Below are 20145 nucleotides of genomic sequence, written 5' to 3' on the forward strand. Positions count from 1 at the left end.
TCCCCGGTGCCCGCCTCCCGCCCGCCCCGTTCCCCGGCACCGCCCCCCGCCCGCCCCGTTCCCAGTGCCCGGTGCCGCCATGCTGCTGCCGCTGCTGCTGCGGACGCTCAGCCCCCGGGCCGGGCTCCGCTCGGTGCCCCCGGCGCTGCGGCCGCCCCTCGGCCCGGGGCGCAGGTACCGCGGACGGCGCGGGCGGGGGAACCCCAACTCCTGCGCCCCTGGAGTGTGGGAGCCCCGGCTCTTCGTTCCCCCGGAGGGACGGGGGACCCGCGGTCCTGGGTCCCTTGTGGGGGTGGGAACTCCCCAACTCCTGGGGGGCTGGGGGTGCGGTGTGGGGAGCCGGGAACTTGGAAACCCCGGGAGTGGCGGCGCGGTGGAAGGTGCGGGGGCGCCGGGGCTCCCGTGGGGTGCAGGGGTGCGGGGACAGCGCGGGGCAGCGGGGCGGGGGTGGGAGCGGGAGCCGTGGGGTCCCGGCCGCTGGTGCGGGGGTTGGGGGGCCGGGGGAGAGCGGAGGGGTCTGGGTGCTGGCGCTCAGCCCGGGGACAGCCCGGGAACGTGGACACCGGGAACGCCACGGGGGGACAGGGGTGTCCCTGCCCCGGGACAGCCCCGGGCGGCACGGGCGGGCTGGCCGTGCCTGCGGGGACAGCCCTTGGTGACTGTGCCAGCGTCCCGGCGCCGGCCCCGGCTTGGGCGCCCTGCACTCACCCCTCTCCCCAGTTTCAGGTATGGGGGGGGGCGCCTGGGGCTCAGCAGCGCCCCTCCCCGGCCGCCCGGCCCTGCACCGCCAGCCCGGTGCTGCCTGCTCCTGGCTGGCCCGGCCGCGGGCTGTGTGGCACTTGGCTTGCTGGGCACAGCCGCGCGCTGCCAGGAGGCCGCCGTCCCGCTGTCCCCGTCCCCGCTGTCCCCGAGCCCGCGCAGCCCCGGCCGGAGCCCACCTTCGACTGGCCGGCGTTCTGGACCTTCCTGCGGCCCCAGCTCCTGGCGCTCTCGGCAGCCGTGGTGGTGAGCGGGGCCGGGAGCGTGGCCGCCGACCCCCTGGTCCCCGCGGTCCCCGTGCCACCGCGCTGACGCCCGCTGTCCCCGCAGCTGGCGCTGGGCGCAGCCCTGCTCAACGTCCGTATCCCGGTGCTGCTGGGCCAGCTGGTGAACGTGGTGGCCCGCTGCGCCCGCGGCCCCGTCACCGGATACTTGCAGGAGGTCCGGCGCCCGGCTCTGCGCCTGCTCACCGTCTACTGCCTGCAGGTGGGTGCTGGCACCCTGCACCGGGTGGGGGTCCTGGGGACTCTCCCCTCCGCCCTCCTGAGCCGTCCCCTCGCAGGGGCTGCTGACGTTCGGGTACATCGCGCTGCTGGCGCGCGTCGGGGAGCAGGTGGCGGGCAGCATGCGCAAGGCGCTCTTCACCAACCTGCTCCGGTAAAACATCCCGGGGGCCGCGGGGACGGGGTGGGGACGGGCGCAGGGTCCCCAGCCCAGCACCGCTCCCCGGCAGGCAGGACGTGGCGTTCTTCGACGCCAACCGGACGGGGCAGCTGGTGAACCGGCTGACGGCTGACATCCAGGAGTTCAAGTCCTCCTTCAAGCTGGCCATCTCCCAGGTGAGCCCCGCGGCCGGCGGCACCGGGACCCCCCGGCCCCCGCCGCCCCCAGCACCCACCGCTGCCCCCCCAGGGCCTGCGCAGCAGCACCCAGACCGCCGGCTGCTTCGTCTCGCTCTACCTGCTGTCGCCCAAGCTGACCGGGCTGCTGGTCGTGGCGCTGCCGGCGCTGGTGGCCGCCGGGGCTCTCATCGGCGCCGCGCTGCGCAGCCTCTCCCGCCGGGCGCAGGAGCAGGTAACCCCGCTCACCCCCCGGGCCCCGCCACCCTCCGGGACGCCACGGGGGTGTCCCACACCGGCCCCCTCTCTGTCCCTCTCCCCGCAGGTGGCCAAGGCCACCGTGGTGGCTGACGAGGCGCTGGGCAATGTGCGGACGGTGCGCGCCTTCGCCATGGAGGACCGGCAGGCAGGGTGAGGGGCGCGGGGGCTCTTGCCCGGCGGGGCGGCGGGGCCGGGGTGCCAGCGCGCGCTGCCGCAGGCTGTTCTGTGCCGAGGTGGACCGCGCCGGCTGGCTGAGCGAGCGGCTGGGGCTCGGCATCGCCGCCTTCCAGGGGCTCTCCAACCTGGCGCTCAACGGTGAGTGGTGCCGTGGGGCGGGACCTGGGGGTGCTGTGGGGCAGGACCCCACAATAGTGGGGTGTCCTGGTCCCACCTCCACCCCGCACCCACAGGCATCGTCCTGGGGACCATCTTCGTGGGCGGCTCCCTGATGGCTGGGGACGAGCTCTCGCCAGGTGACCTCATGTCCTTCCTGGTGGCCTCGCAGACGGTGCAAAGGTGAGCGCGGGGCCTGGCACGGTGCCCCCCGGCACCCCACATCCCCGGCACCGTGGTGTGCCGCAGCCTGAGCTCAGCCTCTCCCCTTCTGCACCGGCAGGTCCTTGGCCAACATCTCCATCCTGCTGGGGCAGGTAGGTGGGCCGGGGGCTCCTGCTGCCCCCCAGGGCTGGGGCGCAGGGTTGGGAGAGCCCAGGGGTGCTCGTGCCGCTGTCCGCGCAGGTGGTGCGGGGTCTGAGCGCTGGCGCCCGCGTGTTCGAGCTGCTGACGCTGGAGCCCAGCGTGGCGCTGCGGGGCGGGGGCTCCATCCCCAGCCACTCCCTGCTCGGCCACATCTGCTTCCACCGCGTCTCCTTCAGGTGAGCCGCCCCGGCCCCCCACCTGCCCCCCGCCTGGCCCCCCAAGCTGCCCTTGTGGGCTGGGGGCCGGCACGGTGCCCCACAGCCCCAGCTCCTCTCCCCGCAGCTACCCCACCCGCCCCGGCTACCTGGTCCTGCGGGACTTCAGCCTCACGCTGCCCCCCTGCAAGACCGTGGCCATCGTGGGACCGTCCGGAGGAGGTACCGGCCCCTCGGAACCCCCAGCCCTCCCTGTGCCCCAGGGCAGGGACACCCTGCGCGCTGTGTCCCGGCCGGGGGTGGCAGAGCCAGCCCGCTGCCCTGGGGACACAGCTCTGCCCCCACCGGTCCCTGGGCGCATCCTCCTGCACCCCAGTCCTCTGCCCAATGAGCCCAGGGGGTGCCAGGGACTGGGAACCGGCCTCTGCGCCTCCTGCCCGCCCAGCAGCTCCCCGTGATGCTGGGGGCGCGGTGCGGGGGTCTGGCGGTGCCGCGGGGCTGAGGGCTCCCCCCGGCAGGGAAGTCGACGGTGGCGGCGCTGCTGGAGCGGTTCTACGAGCCCACGCAGGGCACCATCACCCTGGACGGCCGCGACATCTCCTCCCTGGACCCCTCGTGGCTGCGAGGGCAGGTCATCGGCTTCATCAGCCAGGTGGGGCTGCCGCGGGTGCAGGGCCGCCGTGGGGCACCGGGCAGCTGCGGGTGCACCCCCAGGCACTGGACGGGGAGCCCCGCGGGCCCCAGGGCCGGGCAGGGAGGTGGCCCCGTCCAGGCTTGCTGCTGAGGGGCCGGACACTGCCGCAGGAGCCGGTGCTCTTTGGCACAACCATCATGGAGAACATCCGCTTCGGGAAGCCTGGAGCCTCTGATGCCGAGGTGTACGCTGCGGCCCAGCTCGCCAACGCCGACGGCTTCATCCGCAGCTTCCCCGAGGGCTACGACACCGTCGTGGGTAGGTGCCGGCTGTGTGCTGCGGCAGCGGCACGGCAGGGTGGGCAGGCACCCCTGAACCAGCCCGGCCCCCCGCGGGCCAGGGAGATGGGTGCAAGACCCCAGCCAAGGCAGCCTGAGTGCCCCTGCGCACACCGGCTGCCGGTCACTGCCGGCACGAGGCTGCGCTGGAGGGAGCAGCGGCTGTGCCAGGCTCCCCCCCGGAACCACACAGTTCAGCAGTGGCATTCCTGGGGCGTTCCCTGGCTCTGGCGTCCTCGGGGGGTTCCCTGGCTCTGGCATTACTGGGGGTTCTGTGGCTCCGGTGTTCCCAGGGGCTTCCTGGCTCTGGTGTTCCCAGGGGGTCCATGGCTCCGGTGTTCCCGGGGGCCCCTAGCTCCGGTGTGGGGGGCAGTGTGGGGGCAGTGTGGGGGGGTCTGTCTCTGTCCGGGGGTCTCCCCATGCTGGGGCAGCCCCAGCATCGCTGCCATGGTCCCGGTCAGGCGAGCGTGGCACGGCGCTCTCGGGGGGTCAGAAGCAGCGCATCGCCATTGCCCGGGCCCTGCTGAAGGACCCCGCCATCCTCATCCTGGACGAGGCCACCAGCGCGCTGGACGCCCAGTCGGAGAAGGTGGTGCAGGAGGCGCTGGAGCGCGCGGCCGCGGGCCGCACCGTGCTGCTCATCGCGCACCGCCTCAGCACCATCCGCGGGGCTGACCTCATCGTGGTGCTGGCGCGGGGCCGGGTGGCCGAGGTGAGCGGCACCGGGGGCGCGGGCGGGGCGGGCAGGGGGTGGGCAGGGACGGGGTGACACCGCCTCTGCCGTCCCCACAGGCAGGGACGCATGAGGAGCTGGTGCGGCGGGGGGGTCTCTACGCTGAGCTCATCCGCCGGCAGACCAAGGACCAGTCCTGAGCGGGGGGCAGCCCCAGGGGTGCCCTGCTGCTGCTCCCCAATAAACGGGGCTGGAAGGCGGCTGTGGGGGTTCTGCTCTGTGCTGCGGGGGGGGCCAAGCCAGTCCCTGGGATGAGGAGACCCCGTGTTACCCCTGGAGGGGAGGACCAACCCCTGCATCACCTCCTGGGGTGGGGGAACTGCTGCGTGACCCCAGCATGCGGGACCCCTGCGTCGTCCCCGGGGTGGGGGGACCCCGGTGTCACCCTCGGGCATACAGGACCGTCACTGCTTGAGCTGGGGGTCTGCTGGCCTGAACCCCCCGGGGCTCTCTGCCCCCGAACCCCAACCCCGGCGCCGCCGCTGCCCCGGGCGGGGTGTCGGGCCGGCCCGGCTCTACAGCCGCGGGTGCGGGGGCCCAGCGCAGCCCTGGGGTCCCGCAGCCCCGGCCGCGTGGGGGCGGCGGCGGGTGGAGCCGCGGGAGGGGCCGCGGGAGGGGCGGGGGCGGCCGCAGAGCGGCAGCGGCTGCGCCGCGGCGGCGGGAGCGGGGCCGGGGCTGCGGGGCCGGGGCTGCGGGGAGCGGCGGCTCCGCGGCACCGGCGGCGCGGGGGGCGGAGCGGCCGGTCCTGCCCTGCCCTCCCCTGCCTGCCCTCCCCTGCCTGCCCTCCCCTGCCTGCCTTCCCCTGCCTGCCTTCCCCTGCCTCCCCAGCTTGCTCCTGCCTTCCCCTGCTTGCCCCCATCATCTCCTCTGCTTGCCCCCATCATCTCCCCTGCTTGCCCCCATCATCTCCCCTGCTTGCCCCCATCATCTCCCCTGCTTGCCCCATCTTCCCTGCCTGCCCTGCCTGCCCTGCCTGTCTGCAGCAGCCTGAGCCCGGTGCAGCAATGGGCCAGGGACACTTGGGGGCGGAGGGGGGCTGAGGGGAGCGGGGGTCCCGGCGGCAGGATGGGGACGGGCTCGGAGGGCAGCGGGGAGGGCGAGGGGCTGTCCAGCCTGCGGGCCTTCGCCCACAGCTCCTCGCTGCACGGCATCAGCCACGTCTTCGCCTACGGGGCCGTGTCGCTGCGCCGCGTGCTGTGGGGCGGCTTCTTCCTGGGCTCGCTGGGGCTGCTGCTGCTGGTCTGCGCCGAGCGCGTCGCCTACTTCCTCACCTACCCCCACGTCACCAAGCTGGACGAGGTGGCCGTCCACAACCTCACCTTCCCGGCCATCACCATCTGCAACCTCAACGAGTTCCGCTTCTCCAAGATCACCCGCAACGACATGTACCACGTGGGCGAGCTGCTGGCGCTGCTCAACGACCGCTACGAGATCAGCAACCCGCAGCTGGCCGAGCCGCACGTCCTGGCCGCGCTGCGCGACAAGGCCAACTTCAAGAACTTCAAGGCGAAGCCCTTCAGTATGGCCGAGTTCTACAACCGCACGGGCCACGACCTGGCCGACATGCTGCTGCAGTGCTCCTTCCGCGGCACCAACTGCACCGCCCGCAACTTCACCGTGGTGAGTGCCGGCCCCGCGGCACGCCGCCCGCCTCGAGGACAGGGCTCCGTGGGGATGGGGTGGCGCGTGTCCCCTGGGGCCGCGAACGGACGTGGGTGACCCTCCGGGGTCAGGCGTCGGCGTGCTGGGGCTGCCGTGGCAGCGCTGGCTGAGCCCTCTCTCCTGCCCCGCAGCCGTCACAGCGCGTCAGCCCCTGCGCCCCGGCTGTGCCGGCAGCTGCCAGCCACGGACCCCCTCCCCGCGCTCGCGGCAGGGGTGCCAGGCGGCTGGGAACGGCGCCGAGCAGGAGCCATGCTGGGCCGGGCCGGCGGCTCCGCCAGCGCGCGCGGGCGCCGGTGCCGCGGGGTGCTCAGGGGTACGGCCCTGGCCCCGCTCTCCCTGCACCAGCCCCAGATGCCGCCGGGCACCAGCAGCCGCCCCCCGGCTGTGTTTGCACCCAGGCTCCGCACCATGCCCGCGGCTCCCCCGCACACCTGCCCAGCATGGGGGTCCCTGTGCCGCAGCCGTCCCCACAGCCCATGGGCGCCCGGTCCCGGTGCTGCCCCCGGCACTGCCCCCAACGCCCCCCACTGCTGCACCCGCTCTGCTCTCGACCCCGGGAATGGCCGCTGTGCTCCCCCCACACCCGCCAAGCCCCAGCGATGTGCCAGCGGGGTGCATCGGACCAGCTGCGGCCCCCGGCTGCGGGATCAGCCCGGCGCCACGCGGGGTGCGGGCAGCTGCCGGGACAGGGCGGGGGAGCAGGGCTGTGGCGGGAGGACGCGTCACTGCCCATGGGGCACAGGGACCCCGACCCAGCGCTTGGGTCCCCCAGGCACACCATGGCTGTGGGCAGCCTGGGCCGCATCCTGCGGGACCCGCCCGTGGCAGCGCCTGCGGGAGGGACGGGCAGGGCTGATGGCATGGGCAGGACGGGCAGGGACAGTGGCACGGGGGGGACAGGCAGGGGTGATGGCATGGGCAGGACGGGCAGGGACAGTGGCACGGGAGGGACAGGCAGGGGTGATGGCATGGGCAGGACGGGCAGGGACAGTGGCACGGGGGGGACAGGCAGGGGTGATGGCATGGGCAGGACGGGCAGGGACAGTGGCACGGGGGGGACAGGCAGGGGTGATGGCATGGGCAGGACGGGCAGGGACAGTGGCACGGGAGGGACAGGCAGGGGTGATGGCATGGGCAGGACGGGCAGGGACAGTGGCACGGGAGGGACAGGCAGGGGTGATCGCATGGGCAGGATGGGCAAGGAGAGTGGCACGGGCAAGGACAGAGGCATGGCGGGGACAGGCAGGGGTGATGGCACGGACAGGGACAGCGGCACGGGGGGGACGGGCAGGGGTGATGGCACAGGCAGGATGGGCAGGAACGGTGGCACGGGAGGGACGGGCACGTCCTTTCTGCTGTGGCAGCGCCAGGGGAGCTGCGCGCTCGGCAGCGCCAGGCAGGTGTCCCCGCGGCGCACGGCTCTGCTCAGTCCCCGGCGCCGTTGCCGCCGGCTCGGCCGCGCTGTCACAGCAGCAATTACCACCAGCTTAACACTCTTAGCGCATGAAATTAATTTTCTTCAGGAGCTCAGCGGGAAAGCGTCGGTTTGGCAGCTCCGTGACCCCTGCGCCGTTTGCCACGGGCTGGGATGTGCGGCGGGAGGGTCGCGGGTCTCACGGCAGGACGCGCTGCACGGCGCTGGCTCACGGCCCCGCTGTGCCAGCAGCGTGCCAGCGGCGTGCAGGGCTGTGCCGGTGCCTGTCTCCGCTCCTGTGCCCGCAGTCTTGGGGCACACGTGCTGCGCTGCCCCCCGGTTCATGTGCCCACGTGTGCCGTACAACCGGCCCCGCTGCCGCCTCGGCTCCAACAGGCAGCGAGAAACTTCTGCCTGCTCCGCCGTGGCCGCCCCCGGCACACGCTCGGCCTGCGCCCGCCGCGACTCTGCCGGCTAAAAATACCGCGCTAACACCGGGCTTAGGCACAGATTCCAAGCCTCTGCCCTGGGGCTCGGCAGAGCGGCGGCTCCCGCACCGCGTCCCGTCCGCACGTGGGGCTGCGGGCCTGCCGGCCCGTGCCTGGGGTGGAGGGGCTGGCTGTGCACGGAGCCCCGGCCCCGCGCTCCTGGGCGTGTGGCGAGTGTCCAAAGCAAGGGCTGTCCGGGCTGGCTCTGTGCCCCCCGGCTGCCCCGCACCGGGAGTGCAGGGGCGGGAGGTACCTGGGGACAGCCGGTCCCCAGGGCACAGGGACAGGAGGGTGCTGCTGTGGGGACAGCAGGTCCCTGGGGTGCAGGGCCATGGGGGCCAATGGTGGGTCACCCGTGGTGGGGAGCAGGAGGGCCGGCAGGGCCGGGGCTGTGTCCCTGTCCCCATCCCAGTCCCCCCAGCTGCCAGCCCCAGCGCATCCCTGCGCCGGGCAGCCGTTGCCATGGCAGCCGCCCCCCCTTCCTCCTTGGGCAGCGTGTTGCCATGGTGACTGGTCCCCTCTTTGGGAGCAGCCCGTTGCCACAGCAGCACCCCCTCCCCCCATGGGGTGGGATGCGGGGAACCCCCCCAGGGGACACAGCCCACAGCGGGAAGGGGCCTCCCCCAGGGGGTGCTCGTGAACCCCTGGGCCATGGGTCAGTGACAGGACTGGGGGTCGTGGGTGCAGCTGCTGCCGCCCCTTCTCCTGTGCCCCAGGGCAGCCCCGCCGTGGGGTGAGGGGCCCTGGGACACAGGGGGTTGCCCAGGGGCAGGGGGGCCGTGGAGCTGCTCTGGGCTGGGGGTGGAAGGGGCCACATACCGGGTGGGGAAGGGGCTGGGGGGCTCTGGGGTGGCGCAGGGTTGTTCAGCTCAGGGTCCCTCAGGAAGGGGCTGGGCAGGGTCTCTGCCCTGGGCGCTGGTCCCAGTGAGGGCAACGGCCTCTGCCACCGCGGCTCAGCCAAGCGCTGCTCCCCGGCACGGTTTGTGCTCTCCACGCTGTGTCCCCACGTCCCCCCGGCGCTGTGCTGAAACCCAATCCCCCGCAGAGCCGCGGCAGCGCCGGGCAGGATGGGCCACCATGGCCACCAGGGCCGGGCACGGGGACACAGGGGTGACTGGGCTGGCGACCTTTGCCCGCTCCCGCGCCCCGCACGGGCTGGGCCGCGTCTTCGCGCCCGGGGCGCCCACACGGCACCACCTGCTCCGGGCCGGAGCCTCCCCGGCCTTGCCAGCGCCCTCCTGCTGCAGACGGGCCATGGGGCCGGCTCTGCACCGCGCACCCTGCATGGCCGCGCTGGATGAGGCGAGAGCCGCGTCCTCGCCTCCCCGCCTGCAACGGCAGCCGCGCCCGGCGCTCCCAGCTCACCCGGTGACCTGCTCTGGCTGGGCCGGCAGCTGCTGGCCGTGGGCACCGAGGGCCTGCCGCGGTACCGTGGGCGCTGGGGCAGCCCCCGACCTCGCCGGCTTCTTCCCCAGCAAGAGCTGCGACCTGGGCGCCTCCTGCCCACGCACCGGGCACCGCACCCGCCAGCTGCTGCTGCGCTGCCGCGGCCCGCACCACGGCCCCGAGAACCGCACTGCCGTGAGTGCCAGCGCCACGGCCACAGTCACTGTCACGGCCACGGTCACAGTCACGGCCACGGCCACGGTCACGGTCACAGCCACGGCCACGGTCACAGTCACGGCCACGGTCACAGTCACGGCCACGGCCACGGTCACGGTCACAGTCACGGCCACGGTCACTGTCAACGGTCACAGTCATGGCCACGGTCACAGCCATGGCCACTGTCACGGCCACAGTCACAGCCACGGCCGGGTCTGCACCGGGCAGGACCACAGCATCCCCAGCCCTGACGGGCTCTGCCCTGGGCACGGCTTGGGCAGCGCCCCCAGGGCTGGGCAGGTTTTGGGGTCACGGGCTGCAGATTGTGGGGTGATGGGGGATGCACAGGCTGTGGGGTGATGGGGGATGCACAGGCTGTGGGGTGATGGGGGTTGCACAGGCTGTGGGGTGATGGGGTGCACAGGCTGTGGGGTGATGGGGGTTGCACAGGCTGTGGGGTGATGGGGTGCACAGGCTGTGGGGTGATGGGGGTTGCACAGGCTGTGGGGTGATGGGGTGCACAGGCTGTGGGGTGATGGGGGTTGCACAGGCTGTCCGGTGATGGGGTGCACAGGCTGTGGGGTGATGGGGGTTGCACAGGCTGTGGGGTGATGGGGTGCACAGGCTGTGGGGTGATGGGGGTTGCACAGGCTGTGGGGCGATGGGGGTTGCACAGGCTGTCCGGTGATGGGGTGCACAGGCTGTGGGGTGATTGGTGCAGGCTGTGGGGTGATGGGGGTTGCACAGGCTGTGAAGTGATGGGGTGCACAGGCTGTGGGGTGATTGGTGCAGGCTGTGGGGTGATTGGTGCAGGCTGTGGGGTGATGGGGGATGCGCAGGCTGGGGGGTGATGGGGTGCACAGGCCGTGGGGCAGTCAGCAGGGGTGATGGCGGGTGGGGGGCACAGTGCCTGCCCACCCCGCTGTCCCCAGCCCCATGCACTCGGTGAAGCCCCAGGAAGGCTCCCTTGCCCACCCCACACCCACGTGGCCGTGGGGCAGTGTGATGAGGGTGGAGGTCATGGTGGGACGTGGGGCTGTAGCTGCAGGGTCACTGTGAAGAGGCTGGTGGGTCTTTCTGTGTGCTGGGGGCTGTGGGAAGAGGGGGGTCAGCCCTGGGCGGGGGGGGGCCGTGGCACCTCCCTGGGGACAAGGTTGCACATCCCACCTGGCCAGGGCTGGGGACCAACTGTCCCTCTGCTGCAGTGGCCTCTGGGGCCCCGGCCAGCGGGACGTGGGGCAGGACATGGGGCGGGGGTCCCACAGAGCCGAGGACACCACGCTGGGGCGGGGACAGCAGCAGCTGCCCCACGGCCCCATCCGCAGCCCCACGCTGGCCTCGAAGGGGAAGGGGTGGGTGCACCAGCCCCCGCCCTGGGTGCAGACTGGTGGGGCACTGGGATCTGGCACTGGGATGGTGTGGGGCACTGGGATCTGGCACCGCGACAGTGTGGGTCACTGGGATCTGACACTGGGGCACCGTGCAGCACTGGGATCTGGCACCGCAGGCACAAAGATCCTGCACCAGGGATGATGCAATCCTGTGCTGGGGGCACTGGGATCCTGCACTGGGTCCTGTGGGATGCTTGGATCTTGCACTGGGGGTTGCTGGGATCCTGCACTGGGGCACTGGGATCCTGCGCTGGGTCCTGTGGGGTCCCTGGGCGCTGCCCCCCATCCCTGCTCGGTGGGTGCAGGTCGGGGGGGCCCAGCTCCCGGCCCCCAGCACCCGAACGCCGCCGTCCCCCGTGTCCCCCCGTGGCGGGCGCTGAGGGTCCCGGCCTGTCCCCGCAGATCTTCACCCGCCTGGGCAAGTGCTACACGTTCAACCCGGGGGGGCCGGGCCGGGAGGTGCTGACCACGCTGCAGGGCGGCGCGGGGAACGGCCTGGAGCTGATGCTCAACGTGCAGCAGGAGGAGTACCTGCCCGTCTGGGGGGACACGGGTGAGCGCCGCCCCCCCCGCGCCCCGCACGGCTGCAGCTCCGCCCCGACCCCCTCCCTGCCTTGCAGACGAGACCTCGTACGAGGCGGGGGTGAAGGTGCAAATCCACAGCCAGGACGAGCCCCCCTTCATCGACCAGCTGGGCTTTGGCGTGGCCCCCGGCTTCCAGACCTTCGTGTCGTGCCAGCAGCAGCGGGTATCCGGCCGCACCCCCGGCGGGGACACAGCGCCCCGGGCTCGGGCAGCCCCGCCGCAGCCGCAGCCCCCCGGGGACACCCCGGGCCGGGCCGGGCCGGTCCCGCACCACCGGTGCAGCAGCTCCGCCGCCGCCACCGGGAGCAGCGCGCGCGGCGTGGGCAGCACCGCCCCGGCGCCGCTCGGTCCCGCGGCGGGCACCGGCTGCGGCAGCGCCCCCGGCCCCCGCCGAACAGCCCGTGGGCCGGGGCGGCACCAGCCGGCGCAGCCGGTCACCTAAATTTAGGTGTCTCGAGTGGGCGTCGCCATGTGCGCCGGCGGTCGCGGCGCGGGCGGTGGCAGCGGCAGCGTGGCCCTTGTCCCCCCGCTCCCTCCGCAGCTCCCCGCACCACAGCCCGCAGCCGCCCCGAGGTGCCCGTGCCCGCCCCGTCCCACCGGCGGGGGGGACAGCAGCCCCGACACCCGGCCTGCTGCCCGGCGAGGAGGGGCCGGGCTGGGAGCGGGGGTCTGCAGGGTGCTGTGACCCGCAGCCCCGCAGGGCGAGCTCTGCCCGAGGGCCGCGGTGTGCGGGGGCAGGCGGTGTGCGGGGGCAGGCGGTGTGTGCGGGGCAGGCGGTGTGCGGGGGGACAGGCGGTGTGCGGGGCAGGCGGTGTGCGGGGCAGGCGGTGTGCGGGGCAGGCGGTGTTGGGGGGACAGGCGGTGTGGGGGGCAGGCGGTGGGGGGGGGCAGGCGGTGTGGGGGGCAGGCGGTGTGCGGGGCAGGCGGTGTGCGGGGGCAGGCGGTGTGGGGGGGCAGGCGGTGTGGGGGGGCAGGCGGTGTGTGCGGGGCAGGCGGTGTGGGGGGGCAGGCGGTGTGTGCGGGGCAGGCGGTGTGGGGGGGCAGGCGGTGTGGGGGGGACAGGCGGTGTGTGGGACAGGCGGTGTGCGGGACAGGCGGTGTGGGGGGGCAAGCGGTGTGGGGGGGACAGGCGGTGTGCGGGACAGGCGGTGGGGGGGGGCAGGCGGTGGGGGGGGGCAGGCGGTGTGGGGGGGCAGGCGGTGTGGGGGGCAGGCGGTGTGCGGGGCAGGCGGTGTGGGGGGGCAGGCGGTGTGGGGGGGCAGGCGGTGTGGGGGGGCAGGCGGTGTGTGCGGGACAGGCGGTGGGGGGGGGCAGGCGGTGTGGGGGGGCAGGCGGTGTGGGGGGGCAGGCGGTGTGGGGGGCAGGCGGTGTGCGGGGCAGGCGGTGTGGGGGGGCAGGCGGTGTGGGGGGGCAAGCGGTGTGGGGGGGACAGGCGGTGTGCGGGACAGGCGGTGGGGGGGGGCAGGCGGTGGGGGGGGGCAGGCGGTGTGGGGGGGCAGGCGGTGTGCGGGGCAGGCGGCGCGGGCCGCGGGAGACCCCGGGGCCGGTGTTTTCCTTAAGCCAGCGCGGCAGCTGGTGTACCTGCCCCCGCCCTGGGGGGACTGCAAGGCCACCCCCATCGAGTCCGACTTCTTCACCAACTACAGCATCACCGCCTGCCGCCTGGACTGCGAGACCCGCTACCTGGCCGAGAACTGCAACTGCCGCATGGTGCACATGCCCGGTGAGCTGGGACGGGGACAGGAGACGGGGGACAGGAGACGGGGGACAGGAGACGGGGACAGGGACAGGGGACGGGGGACAGGGACAGGGGATGGGGCGGGGGGGGACCCTCCTGCCATTGCCACCTCCCCCGCAGGCAACGCCAACGTCTGCACCCCGGAGCAGTACAAGGAGTGCGCCGATCCTGCGCTGGGTACGTACCGGGGCAGCCCCCCCCATATCGCCCCCACCATCGCCTCCACCGTCCCCCCCACCATCTCCCCTGCTATCGCCCCCTCCTCTGGCATCCCCAGCCCAGCCCAGGGTCTCACCTCAGGAACCACCATCCCCAGACGCCCCCAGATTTTCCACTGGGACCCCTTCGTCCCCCTGACTCCACCGCTGTGCCCGTGGAGTGGTGTCCCCATGCCCTCGTCATGGCGGGGGGGTCACTGCTGTCCCTGCCTGCTCAGACCCCAGACAAGCAGGTCTGGGCTCCCCCCTCGCGTGCTGGTGGCAGTGGCTGTGGCACACTCAGCCTGTGCTGTCGGTACCCGCCAACTGCTGCCATCGCTCTGCCCGGCTTTGGCCAGGGCCTGGGCCCCGTCCTGGGGGCAGCCCGGTCCCCCGCGCGGGCGGGGGTCACAGCCGCTCGGTCCCCGTGGTCCCCATCCCGCCCGTGCCCCCCCAGACTTCCTGGTGAAGAAGGACAGCGAGTACTGCGCCTGCCGCACGCCCTGCGCCATGGTGCGCTACGGCAAAGAGCTCTCCATGGTGAAGATCCCCAGCAAGGCCTCCGCGCGCTACCTGGCCAAGAAGTTCAACAAGACGGAGCAGTACATCGCGTGAGTGCCGCCGCGCGCCCGCGGCGCTGCCGGTGCACGGCCGTGTGCCGGTGTGACGTGGCACATGTGACATGGCACAGCCGCACAGCACCCCCCAGCACAGCTGAACTGGCACAGCGCTGACTGCCCTGTGCAGACCTGCCCCGGTGCAGGGAAAACCGCACAGCGCAGCACGGTACAGCATGGCCCAGCACAGTGGGGCACAATATAGCATGGCATTGCATGGCATGGCATAGTACAGCACAACGAGGCACGGTACGGCACAGCACGGCACAGTATGGCACAGCACGGCACGGTACATCCTTGTGCCAGCCCAGCGCAGCCCCCTCGCCCTGTCCCATCTGTCCCCAGGGCATGGCACAGCCTCCCCCAGCTGGAGATGCCACCTGACGCTGTGTCCACCTGTCCCCTCCCCAGGGACAACGTGCTGGTCCTGGACATCTTCTTCGAGGCGCTGAACTACGAGATGATCGAGCAGAAGAAGGCGTACGAGGTGGCAGGGCTGCTGGGTGAGTGCGGGGGGTCGGGGGGGGCAGCCCCTCTAGCGCCGCCCCTCTAACGCCGCCCCCCCGCCCAGGTGACATCGGGGGGCAGATGGGGCTGTTCATCGGCGCCAGCCTCCTCACCATCCTGGAGATCTTCGACTACCTGTACGAGGTGAGCGCCCGGCCCCCGCCCCCCGGCCCCGGTCTGACCCGGCCCCGGTCTGACCCGGCCCCCCGGCCCCGGTCTGACCCGGCCCCCCCCAGGTGTTCCGGGACAAACTCCTCAGCTTCTACAAGGAGAAGAAGCGGAGCCCCAGGAGCGCCGGCAGCACCCTGGTAACCGCCCCCCCCCGGCCGCCACCGGCCGCCCCGTCCCCTCCCCCGGCACGGCCGGCACGGGGGGGCCCCGCACCTCATCCCACCCATCTGCTGCTCGGCCCCCCCCGCCGGACCGGCACCATCTCCCGCTCGGACCCGCCGCTCACCTGCTGCTCTGTCCGTCCGTCCGTCCGTCCTGCAGGAGCACCCGGCGGCCCCGGGCAGCCCCGCGGGGCCGCTCCCGCCGGGGCCCAGGTAGACACCCCGGCCTGCGGGGGGCAGCGCCCCGACCCCCCCGCTGCATCCCCGGCTTCTCTCGGCATCATCCCCGCCGCGCCCCCCGCCTCCGCTCCCATCCTCATGCATCACCCCCACACCGCGCCCCCCGCCCAGGGCCCCCCCAGGGACACCGCGGGGCCGTTCGGGGAGGGGGGACAGGGACAGCCCTGCGTGCTGCCCCCGGAGCGGGGGGGCAGGGCGGGGGGCGGCCCGGGGGCAGGGGCAGAGCCCCCCAGCGTGGCCGGGGGGCAGGGACGGCGGCTGCACCCCCGGCCGCCCCCAACCGCCCCCCGTCCCCAGGGCGCCCGGCCCCCCCTGCGCTGCCCGGACGGTCTCGGCTTCGCCCCGAACGTGCTACCTCGTCACCCGGCTGTAGGCGCCGGCCCCGAGTTCGCCTGCTGAGGGCCGGGCCGGGGGGCCGGGCCCCCCGCCCTGCCCCGGGACCAGGGGACCCCCGGGCTGCGGGGCTGGCCCCGGGCCCTGAGCGCCCCCGCTGGGACCCCGAGGGGGCGGCGGGGGCTGGGGGCGGCAGGGCCCCCCGGCCCTGCTCCCCCGTACCTGCATGTGCTGCTTGCGCCCGCGCCCCCCCCGCCGCGCTGTACATGCGACTCCCACCCGCTGCAGCCCCCCCATTAAAGAGCTGCCCCAGGTCCGGTTCCCGTGCAGAGCGGGGCGCCCCGGGGGTCACACGCAGCAGCGGGGGGGCTGGTGCCCAGGAAGGAGGCGGCGGCGCTGGGGAGGGGAAGCTCTTTATGGAGGTAACAAACACGCACGTTCACCCACGAACAGCAGCACAGTAGAAAATAAATGGGGTGCCCCCCCCAGGAGCTGGCACCCAGGACCCCCTCCCCTGCTGGGAAGGGGCCGGGGTGCAGGGAGAGGCGGGTGGGGGTCCCCACACCTGGTCCCAGAGGGTCCCGGCCCTCCAGCAGCACCACGGCCCTGGGGGGTCCGTGCGCCCCCGCCAGCCCCGGAGCGAAGGGGTCGGGACGGGGGGGCCACGCCAGTTCCCCGCAGCCGGGGCAGAACCGGGCGGCCTTGGGTTAAAAACCTAATAAATACGCGAGGAGGGGCTGCGGTTCCGGGGTGCTGGCACCTCGCTCCTGTCCCCCCCGCCATGGGGGCTGTGCCCTCCCCCGCGAGCTGCCGGCGCCGGGGGGCCTAGGGGGGGCAGAAGTCCGTGAAGTAGGGGTGCTGCAGGGCCTCCTCCGCCGAGATGCGCTGCACCGGGTTGCACTTGAGCAGGTTCTGGGGTGGGAGAGGCGGGACATGAGGCTGGGGCAGCAAGACACGGAACCCCCACCACACACACCCCCAGGCAGGTGTGGCGCTGCAGCAGAAGAGCCCCCCGAGAAACTAAAACCCCTTGAGAAACCAGAACCAGAGACTAAAACCCCTGAGAAACCAAAACCAGAGACCAAAACCCCTGACAAACCAAAACCCCTCGAGAAACCAGAACCCCTCATCTGCCTGGGGAAGCCCCAGAATGTGGGCAGGGGGACATGGGCAGGGGGATGGACAGGGGGACACATCCAGGGGGACATGGGCAGCAGGAGGGGCAGGGGAACACGGGCAAGGGGACACAGGGAGGGGGACACAGGCACGGGGATGGACAGGGGGACAGGGGCAGCGGGATGGACAGGGGGACACAGGGAGGGGGACACAGGGAGGGGGACACAGGGAGGGGGACACAGGGAGGGGGATGGACAGGGGGACACGGGCAGGGGGACACGGGCAGGGGGACACGGGCAGGGCGCTCACCTGCAGCAGGTCCCGGCCAGTCGCGTTCAGCTTGGGCACCACGTTGACCAGGGAGGTGGTGGCCGGGTACATGGGGTAGGGCTGGGGACACACGGATGAGCTGCGGCCACCCCCCCTACCCCGGCCCCCCCGGCCCCCCTATCTCACCTTGTAGTCGGGCAGCTTGGCCATGGCCGGCCACTGCTCCTCCGTGGGGGTGCCCAGCAGCGTGGGGACGTCAAGGGCCACCGCAGCAGTCACCGTCACCCAGCGGCCCCGCTGACCCCGGCAGACCCCCCTCCCGCCCCCGCACCAGAAGGATATCGGAAAATCCTTTTCAGCTGGTCGTCCACGTCGTTCCCCGGGAACAGCGGCCGCCCCGCGTTGGCCAGTTCTAGGGGAGAGCGGGATGAGCCCCCGGCCCCAGCGCTGCAGCCCCTGCGCCGCAGCCCCCGCCGCAGCCCCCACACCGCAGCCCCCGCCACAGCCCCCACCGCTGCCCCCCGCCGCAGCCCCCGCTGCAGCCCCCGCCGCAGCCCCCCGCCGCAGCCCCCGCGCCGCAGCCCCCCGCCGCAGCCCCCGCGCCGCAGCCCCCGCCGCAGCCCCCGCCGCAGCACCTGCGAAGATGCAGCCGGCCGACCACATGTCGATGGAGGTGGAGTAGAGCTTGGCGCCAAACAGCACGTCCGGGGGCCGGTACCACAGCGTGACGACCTGCGGGGGGCCGGGGAACGCTCAGGGGCTGGGGGCCGGGCGGCCGAGCCCCCCGGAGCCGCCCCCGCTCACCTCCGCAGAGTAGCAGCGCACGGGGATGCCGAAGGCGCGGGCCAGCCCGAAGTCGGCCAGTTTGAGCTCCCCGTTCTGCAGGGAAACCCGTGTCAGCAGCACCTGGCGGGGTCCCGCTGCCCACCCCTCATTTCGGGCCAGCGGCCGCTGCTCCGAGCCCTGAACCTTTCCCAGAAGAGCTGGGAGAGCTGGAGACATGTGCTGGGGACAGCTGGTGCTGCTCTCGCCTGGCTGCGGCAGGACGCAGCACGAAGCCCCGGCGTCACCCCCAGCCCTGGTGTCACCCCCAGCCCCAGCATCACCCCCAGCCCCGGTGTCACCGGCATCACCGGCAGCCCCGTGTCACCCCCAGCCCCGTGTCACCCCCAGCCCCGGCGTCACCCGGTTGATGAGCAGGTTCTGGGGTTTGAGGTCGCGGTGCAGGACGTTGCGGCTGTGGCAGAACGCGAGGCCCTTCAGCAGCTGGTACATGAAGGACTGCGGAGGAGAGCGCGGGCTGCAGCGGGGCACGCCTGCCCCGCGGCGGCTCTCACCACGGGTCGCGGTGCTGCAGCCAGCACGGGCACCGGCTCCCCCAGACGCACCTTGACGATCTCTGGGTCCAGGTCCCCGTTGCAGCTGTCGAAGTACTTCTTCAGGTCCTGGGAACGTGACGGGGGTCGTGTCAGGGGCGGCAGTGCTGACCCCAGCCCTGGCACTGCCCCGGTGCCCTCCTGGCACTGCCCCGGTGCTGCCCTGGTGCTCTCCTGGCACTGCCCCGGCGCTCTCCTGGCACTGCCCCAGTGCTGCCCCGGTGCCCTCCTGGCACTGCCCGGGTGCTGCCCCGGTGCTCTCCTGGCACTGCCCCGGTGCCCTCCTGGCACTGCCCCGGTGCTGCCCCGGTGCCCTCCTGGCACTGCCCCAGTGCTGCCCCGGTGCCCTCCTGGCACTGCCCGGGTGCTGCCCCAGTGCTCTCCTGGCACTGCCCCGGTGCTGCCCCGGTGCTCTCCTGGCACTGCCCCGGTGCTGCCCTGGCGCTGTCCCGGCACTCTCCTGGCACTGCCCCGGTGCTGCCCCGGTGCTCTCCTGGCACTGCCCCGGTGCTCTCCTGGCACTGCCCAGGTGCTGCCCCAGTGCTCTCCTGGCACTGCCCCAGTGCTGCCCTGGTGCTCTCCTGGCACTGCCCCGGTGCTGCCCCGGTGCTCTCCTGGCACTGCCCCGGTGCTGCCCTGGCGCTGTCCCGGCACTCTCCTGGCACTGCCCCGGTGCTGCCCCGGTGCTCTCCTGGCACTGCCCCGGTGCTCTCCTGGCACTGCCCCGGTGCTCTCCTGGCACTGCCCAGGTGCTGCCCCAGTGCTCTCCTGGCACTGCCCCGGTGCCCTCCTGACACTGCCCCAGTGCTCTCCTGGCACTGCCCCGGTGTTCTCCTGGCACTGCCCCGGTGCTGCCCCGGTGCTGTGCCGGTGCTGTCCCTCACCTGGTCGCAGAACTCGAAGACCAGGGTCAGCTTCTTGTCGCTGTGCAGGACGTCATGGAGCCTGCAGGGGGGACAGGGGACCCTGAGGCCCCGGCCGAGCCCCGGGGTGACAGCAGCCCCGGGAGGGGGGACGGAACCGGGGGGGCAGCTCCCGACCCCCTTGCCTGACGATGTTCTTGTGCTTCAGCTCCTTGAGCAGGCAGATCTCCCGCAGCGCCGAGCTGGGCACGCCCTGCGGACGGACGGGGCTGGGGCCGGGCCGGGCGCGGGGAGCGGCACCGGCGGCGGCCCCGGGAGCGGCCCCGGGAGCGGCCCCGGGAGCGGCCCCGGGAGCGGCACCGGGAGCGGCCCCGGGAGCGGCCCCGGGAGCGGCCCCGGGAGCGGCCCCGGGAGCGGCACCGGCGGCGGCCCCAGCGGCGGCCCCAGCGGCGGCCCCGGCAGCGGCCCCGGCAGCGGCACGGCCGGACCCGCCCCCTCACCTCGTCATCGTCGTCCAGCCGCACCCGCTTCAGCGCCACGATCTCGTGCGTCTCCCGGTTCTTGGCCTTGAACACGGTCCCGTAGGTACCTGCGAGCAGCGGGGTCACCGCGCGCCGGGCCCCGCCCCCGGTACCGGCCCCGCCCGCTCCCCCGCGCGGCCCCGGCCGGCCCGGCCGCACCTTCCCCGATCTTCTCCAGCTTCTCGTATTTCTGCATCGCGCTCCGCTCCGGCCCCGCCGCCCCGGCCCCGCCGCCACACCTCCCGGCAGCCCCCGCGCCGGCCACGCCCCTTCCGCCACACCTCCCGGCAGCCCCCGCGCCGCCCCGGCCCCCGATGCCACACCTCCCGGGGAGCCCCCACGCCGGCCACGCCCCTTCCGCCACTCTTCCCGGCAGCCCCCGCGGCCGCCCCGCCCCTGCTGCCACACCTCCTGGCGAGGCCACGCCCCCGGCCGCACCTTCCTCGCCCGCCCGCCCACCCGCCGTGGTTCCGGG

The 20145-nt window shown here is 73.8% G+C and overlaps 3 protein-coding genes across 4 annotated transcripts; 2 read left to right on the forward strand and 1 right to left on the reverse strand.

Moving 5' to 3' along the window:
* The first annotated feature begins 52 nt into the window (after positions 1-52).
* ABCB8 (ATP binding cassette subfamily B member 8) lies at positions 53-4637 on the forward strand. The gene is given in 17 exon segments (XM_082044517.1): positions 53-174; positions 721-902; positions 905-1005; positions 1090-1245; positions 1322-1416; positions 1493-1598; positions 1672-1833; positions 1924-2009; positions 2077-2174; positions 2270-2375; positions 2476-2509; positions 2598-2734; positions 2841-2935; positions 3232-3365; positions 3518-3665; positions 4147-4397; positions 4478-4637. Coding segments are annotated over 17 exon segments (2067 nt in total). The 5' UTR covers positions 53-79; the 3' UTR covers positions 4559-4637.
* An 846-nt stretch (positions 4638-5483) lies between these two features.
* Positions 5484-15799, forward strand: ASIC3 (acid sensing ion channel subunit 3; the record flags this gene model as incomplete). The annotated part of the gene is made up of 11 exons (XM_082044952.1): positions 5484-6038; positions 11378-11528; positions 11596-11723; positions 13133-13283; positions 13419-13475; positions 13953-14106; positions 14524-14615; positions 14684-14763; positions 14856-14927; positions 15112-15164; positions 15489-15799. 11 exons carry the CDS (start codon positions 5484-5486, stop codon positions 15562-15564), a joined length of 1569 nt encoding a protein of 522 aa, XP_081901078.1. The 3' UTR covers positions 15565-15799.
* A 120-nt stretch (positions 15800-15919) lies between these two features.
* CDK5 (cyclin dependent kinase 5) lies at positions 15920-19926 on the reverse strand. Of its 2 annotated transcripts, none has more exons than XM_082044954.1 (12): positions 19830-19926; positions 19650-19738; positions 19335-19402; positions 19171-19231; positions 18299-18355; positions 18096-18191; positions 17715-17789; positions 17546-17642; positions 17253-17322; positions 17097-17157; positions 16950-17030; positions 15920-16436 (listed from the first exon to the last, which is right to left on the reverse strand). In XM_082044954.1, exons 1-12 carry the CDS (start codon positions 19864-19866, stop codon positions 16350-16352), a joined length of 879 nt encoding a protein of 292 aa, XP_081901080.1. In that variant the 5' UTR covers positions 19867-19926; the 3' UTR covers positions 15920-16349. The 2 variants fall into 2 exon arrangements, with proteins under 2 accessions (XP_081901080.1, XP_081901079.1); XM_082044953.1 differs by having other exon boundaries at positions 18096-18210.
* Positions 19927-20145: the final 219 nt, after the last annotated feature.

This window comes from Streptopelia decaocto (genome assembly GCF_964273445.1).
Source record: "Streptopelia decaocto genome assembly, chromosome: 2".
Lineage (NCBI taxonomy): Eukaryota > Metazoa > Chordata > Aves > Columbiformes > Columbidae > Streptopelia > Streptopelia decaocto.

Bases quoted from the DNA above. Each gene is read 5' to 3' on its own strand.
- CDK5 (XM_082044953.1), bottom strand. From the start codon at position 19,866: ATGCAGAAATACGAGAAGCTGGAGAAGATCGGGGAAG. The intron at 19,232-19,334 runs GCAAGGGGGTCG...TCCCCCCTGCAG, and splicing joins AAGCACAAGAACATCGTCAG to GCTCCATGACGTCCTGCACA. The intron at 18,211-18,298 runs GTGCGTCTGGGG...GCCCCGCTGCAG, and splicing joins TGGACCCAGAGATCGTCAAG to CCCGCGCTCTCCTCCGCAGT.